This window comes from Prosopis cineraria, unplaced genomic scaffold (assembly GCF_029017545.1).
Source record: "Prosopis cineraria cultivar Desert tree isolate PC_DT_omini unplaced genomic scaffold, ASM2901754v1 PC7, whole genome shotgun sequence".
Taxonomy (NCBI): Eukaryota; Viridiplantae; Streptophyta; class Magnoliopsida; order Fabales; family Fabaceae; genus Prosopis; species Prosopis cineraria.
The window spans coordinates 26,812,159-26,818,532 of NW_026555338.1; the positions used below are offsets into that span (position 1 = coordinate 26,812,159).

General features: G+C 31.1%; 1 protein-coding gene across 1 annotated transcript; it reads left to right on the forward strand.

The window, feature by feature from the left end:
• The first annotated feature begins 2,154 nt into the window (after positions 1-2,154).
• LOC129314974 (peptidyl-prolyl cis-trans isomerase CYP22) lies at positions 2,155-5,671 on the forward strand. The gene is made up of 7 exons (XM_054958465.1): positions 2,155-2,441; positions 3,076-3,095; positions 3,439-3,526; positions 4,230-4,322; positions 4,663-4,695; positions 4,797-4,853; positions 5,400-5,671. The coding sequence occupies exons 1-7, from the start codon at positions 2,274-2,276 to the stop codon at positions 5,508-5,510; spliced, it is 570 nt and encodes a 189-aa protein (XP_054814440.1). The 5' UTR covers positions 2,155-2,273; the 3' UTR covers positions 5,511-5,671.
• The last annotated feature ends 703 nt before the right edge of the window (positions 5,672-6,374 follow it).

Here is a 6,374-nt window from a genome sequence, read left to right on the forward strand (position 1 = left end):
TGTATTAAATACCTCATCAATTCAATTTGTCATTTTCTAATTTTATTTTATTCGTATTTTAAGTGATATTTCTTTTGTCCTTTACAAATTATAATGTAGGATTATCAAGATAATGAAATGAGTATGTATGATTTTTTTTATAGATAAGTTTGAACTAAAGACTTATTCAGATAAACCAATACTAAGTCTCATAATTTGAAAAAATTAAATATTTAACTAGTAAAAGAATAATCAACACTAATTTTCAATTCTTTAAAAAATGACTATTAATATTCTTAGTATTTTCATCACTTCTATGGTTAGTGAATCGGTTTTTAATATTGGTTTACATGTTTTGACAAATATCAAAATTATTTTTTTTAAATAATGTTAAACCTATTATTTATACTCATAATTGGTGGCACAATTTTAATAATGTTGATATGATATTGAATTTGAATGAACTTCATAAATTTGTTGTGGATTTACTTAAATTTATTTTTTTAATTTAATTTTATGTGTAATATCTATTTTTGAAATTATAAATGTATTTATTAGACTTTTAAATTTAAAAATATATAAGGACCGAGGCCCTAGAGCCTTAAGGCTAGAGCTAGGCTTTGAAATTAGGAGCCTTAAAACAATTTTGACTTATCCTTTAAGAGCCGATCCTAATCATCAATTCTACAAAATAGATGAACTTAGATTAGAAGAGAAAAAAGATAGAGAAACTACCTGATGTATTTTCCCCAGATTTGATGAATTAATAACTTCCATGCAACTCTCTTCTTTAGTCTCTAGAAAAAAAATTCAAATGTTGACTTAGGAGCAATGGATACTTTTTAATTCTATTTGAACCCAATGATTGTTCAACGCATTCCATCATCAAACAAAGCTCAGAAATGGTCTATTGCAATAATAGATGAAGGGGTGTTTATAGGTTCGGTTTGGTTTGATTTTGAGCAAAAATCAGACCAAACTGAACCAATCAATTTGAGTATTAGTGAAACTTGATTGGTTTCAACTAAAATAGGTTTGGTTCGGTTTTTGTTTCGGTTTGGTTAAGGTTTGAATCAAGCTTTAATGAATTTATTTTTTTTCTTTTTTCCTTGTCTTTCTAATAGTTGAACTTTTTTTTATTTTAAATTAATTTATACATTATTAGCTCTTTTATTGTATGGAAGGTTCTTACTTATCTTGTATATTATTTCAATCACAATCATAATATATTTATGGAAATTAGAAAGTTTTTGAACTTTGATTAATTACATATTATATGCATACATGTTCATCTTTTTCTTTTTCTTTTTTTTTTTTGCTTGGTCTCAAATGTATCAAAGATAAAAAAAAATATGTTTATATCATATTAATCTTATTCATATCTTCATTTCATTAACCTTGAATGTACTATATCTTCATGATCTCATCAATCTTCTATCGTCCAATATATATATATATAATGCAAATTAATTTTATAATTGCAAGTAGCAAAAAATTAAAATAATGATGATCAACTAATCATCTTCATAATTATATTAGATACATTATTTGAATCTTCATAGAGAAAATTCATCATCTAATAGCAAGTAGCAAACATACAAAAATCTAAAGACTAAATATCCAAAATTTTAAATATCATACTATTTAATATTAATATTTATACCTATAGTTCCATAAATATATATATATTCAAAATACAATATCCAATATTCATCTCTCAATGTCATAATATCCACTTAAATTATATCAACTACCTATTATCCAAAAAAGAACTTATATATTTAATTAGATACATGTTATATAAATAAATATTACTTTTAATCAAGCTTGGTTCAAGTTTGGTTCGGTTTTCATATCCCAAAATCGAAATCAAACTGAACCAATCGATTTGTGTGTCATAAAAACCAAAACAGAGTTGATTAATAGTTGGTTTTGATCGGTTCGGATCGGTTTGATTTGGTCCGTTTGGTTTGGACCGGTTTTGAACACCCCTAGATAACCCAATAATTTTGATGGTTTTTTGTTTTTCCCTTTGACCTTGTATAATATTAAATGGTGATTTAAATAATTTTAAATTCTAGGGAAAAAAGATACCCTGAAAAGAAACAGAAAACAGATAGAAACAGAACTCCCTCGTATGGTATTTATTATTAAAAAAAAAAATTTTCCTTCCCAATTCTTCAAAGTTCAGAGGAAAAGCAAACGAGCACATTTGCTTCGGCCACCAGAAACAGCGACACTTCGACAGAGCAACAAGTATTAGCATCTCTCTTGGCGGTTGAGCTTCAACTCCGATGGCGTCTGGCGGTGGAAACGCTGGGGTAGAGTGGCACGTGCGGCCTCCTAACCCTAAGAACCCCATCGTCTTCTTCGATATCACCATCGGTAACATTCCCGCTGGTAGAATTAAGATGGAGCTCTTCGCCGATATTGCCCCCAAAACTGCTGAGAATTTCAGGCACGTTTTTGTCTAAGCTGTGGTTTCGCTTTTTGTTATTCTCAAGTTTGTTTCTTGACGGAAAGAAAGTTTAAAAGTTGTCTATTTGTTGTGTTTGATTGGAGAACCGTTGCTTAGAGTGGGATTAGAGAGGTTCATCGGTGATTCGTTGGGTCTTCTTTGCATCTTAAGCTAAAATGAGCAGCACTGATAATAAAGGAAGCGAATAAGTCATAATTTTGCAGCTGGACTGGATATAGTTAGTTCTATTGCTGCTTGGCTATGAGCATGGTATTCGTTCGATGAAGTTGTGAGTAGTCTTCCAGGGTGGAGGAAACTGAAAGCACTTACAAGATAAAAATGATCACAAGTTGTTACTATAGTTCTAAACAGAAGGAATTAGACAACATACTGCTGAGAAATTAGTATGAATTTTCATCGTTGATGTGATATCATATGTTTCTCTTTAGTAGCCAGGACACTGTAATTTTAGCTGATGTTACATTCAAACGGATATAAGATATATAATCTTGTGAAATGCATTCATAAATGCAATACATATCTTGGTAAAAATGATTACCGCTACATCAAAATCTATCTGCTCACCAATTTATGTCCTTCCAATTGATTGATTTTGCCTTTTCTTATCTGGCAGGCAGTTCTGCACTGGCGAGTACAGGTGTGTTGAAATATTGCGTGATACTCTTTTTACTCTCCTTCCTTTATATTTAACTTTGGGTTAAAAAACTATTGACTATTGACAGCCTGATGGTTTTCATCTATTACTGTGCTTTACTATTTTCTATTGAGACCTAATTCAGCATTAACATCCTGTAGTTGAAATCATTTGGACTTCTGAATGACTAAATAGTAGACCCAATTGTAATCCTTAAGTTGAGTGTTTTTTTCAATCTCTTTAGCCTTCACTGGAAATCAAACTTCCAAGTAGATACTTGGTTCCAAATGGCATATTTTTGTTGGGTAAGGTTTGCAACTTGTGATATGATCTGTTTAATTGGCAGGAAAGCTGGGCTTCCTGTTGGTTACAAAGGCTGTCAATTTCATAGGGTGATTAAGGATTTTATGATACAGGCTGGTGATTTTTTGAAGGTACTATTTTGCTCCATTAAGCTTAGACTTTATCTTTTTTCAACTCACTATAAATAAGCATGGGTGATTTTGCTTCCTACTGTGAGGATAAAAATATCCAATATTAAAACAAGCAGGTCACTTGTATAATCTTTCATGCATGGCTTGTTATTATTTGCCCCATTTTACATAACACTGGCATTAGTTTATGGTTGATTTTTCTTGTGCAATATTTTGCATAAATTGCCTTACTTGACTTCATTTAATTGCCTTAGTGTATGTTATCATTTAATTATTATATAATTAGTATGACAATTACAGTAGACATTCAGGGATTTAGAAGGAATGCTAAAAGTGGTTACCTTCTTATGTAGTTCAATGTAGTTCGAGAGGTGTGAATCATATATTCTATTGACTAGATAGATCCTATTTATGCACGAATGCTGCATACGGGTTCTCCATTGCCCTCAAAGTTACCCCAAAAAAAAAAAAGATGCTTGGGATTCCATTGGTTTTAATGTATTATAAAATGCTAAGTTTAATAGTCTTTGTACCATTTTTGGTTGTTATATTGATCCTCTAGAATCCACTCTGACACCAGTTCTGCCTTTATTCGTGGATTTGTATTTATGTTATATATACTATCAGATACAAAAATTGTGTTGAATTCTTTTTTTTTTTTAAATTTCTAAATTCCTAATAATAAATTCTTCTTATTCCACAGGGTGATGGGAGTGGATGTGTTTCCATCTATGGACACAAGTTTGACGATGAAAATTTTATGGCCAAGCATACTGGCCCTGGTCTTTTATCAATGGTATGTCTTCGTTGTATCAACTTGCATCTTTCTTCTTGAATGTGTCAAATTTATATGCTTATTCTTTTGCTTAATATGGCTGAAGTGATCATCCTGTCCTTGGACAGCATTCTATCCTCACGACTGGTTTATTCTTGCTCATCCCTGGAAAAAAAAAAAAAAGGGAAACAGTGATTTTACTTTTCCGGGATGCAATTATCTTGTTAATATATCTATCTCATCACAATAATAATCCCAAGGAAAAGGGGAAGAAAAAAATACTCCTGAGAGCTGCACAAGTTTTTGCTCAGCTTACACTTGCAAAATGTAGAAGGCTTAAATCCTCCTTGTGTGATTGCAGGCAAATAGTGGACAGAATACCAATGGTTGCCAGGTAACGTCTCAATGGCTACTCCTTTCCTCTGTGCTCATCTCCTTTCTATCTTATGTTGTCTCTATTTTACTGAAGAATCATCATTTCCTTTTTCATTGCAGTTTTTTATAACCTGTGCAAAATGTGACTGGCTAGACAACAAGCATGTCGTTTTTGGGGTATGCTCTCATATCTCCTTGTGCATATATAATTATATTTTTCTTCAATGAACCGCTATGACGGGTTATTTGCTGACCCACAACAGCTTTGTGCCTGCTTGCGATCAAATAACGATTCTAGTCGAATCATCACTCCTGTGAGCGAAAGTAGATATATTATATTAAACTTGAAAGCCACACAAGCAAGCATTTATCTAATTTCATTCTTTGGCACAGAACAATTAAATATCGCTGCCTTGTGTTAAACTCTGTTGCGCTACATACTGTGCTGATCTATAAAAAATTTCACTCAGCGACGAGGTTGGTTGAATTGTTTAGATAAACTTGTATTGACCCATGAATCTTCAGTTTGGTTCCTGCATGATTCTTTTCTGGTAGGAATCTATCAATGCGGTGTGTGTAGCTTTGGGTTTCAAAGTCCAATTCTTGAAGTTTTCTTAACCAAAAGAAGAAATTTTCACACGTGAATTCTTGATATGCCTTTCAATAGCTAGCATCGTTTGAATGTGCTAGGCATTTACCTGTCATCATTTATCTTTTATGCAGAGGGTGCTTGGAGATGGCCTTTTGGTTGTCAGGAAGATTGAGAATGTGGCCACTGGGCCCAATAACCGACCTAAATTAGCTTGCGTCATTGCAGAGTGTGGAGAAATGTAAATTTAAGCTTTTGAACAGTACTTAAATGGGCAAATATTGATTGAATCATTTGTAGTAAAATTGCGAATTATGATTTACTGACTTGGACTGTCAATTGGGGATGAGAATGCATACATAGACTCTGGATGAATACAACTATTTGCTGTTCTATGTTTTTATCATCTGGTTCTTCTAAATCAAAATATGATAAATGTATTAATCTATAATTATGACATAATGAGTATATATTTCATGTTATCAGCAGAAAACTAATCATGTAGTTCCTCTAGTGACATACTGTCAGCACTAAAATTAATAAAAATTAGATTTTGCAATAAAGTGTAACTTAGATCGTCTTCTTAAAAGTCAATAGAGTAACTATTTAAATTATGATTATGAAAAGCTAAAAAGTGGGGGGGTTTTATGAAGTTAAAACTAAATTAGAATTAAATAAATAGAGAAAATTTAACTAAAAAAATTATCAAGAACAAGCAGCGCAATCAATCACAACTCAATCATCTAAATTTAATTTTTCTCGTCCACAAATTAAATTAATTTTATTTAATTTTATTATTTTGGTTTTATTATATATTTCTCAAATTATCATTTAAGAATTAAATAAGAAATTAAGTTATAGATTAATTGAGATATCTTTTAACCCACAACCTAACAACTGTTTCATGTTAGTCACACTAAAAATAAAGCATGGGTAATCATCCATATTAGGTCAAATTACTCTTACAATGCTATATCAATCGATTATAGCAAACAAAACCTCAAATAAAATTTATAATTTAAAAATTATGTAATAAAACTACTCTAATTAGCAATAGCAATTAAAGCATAAAATTTAAAGGTAGAGAGAAGAAGAGTAAATTGGAATAA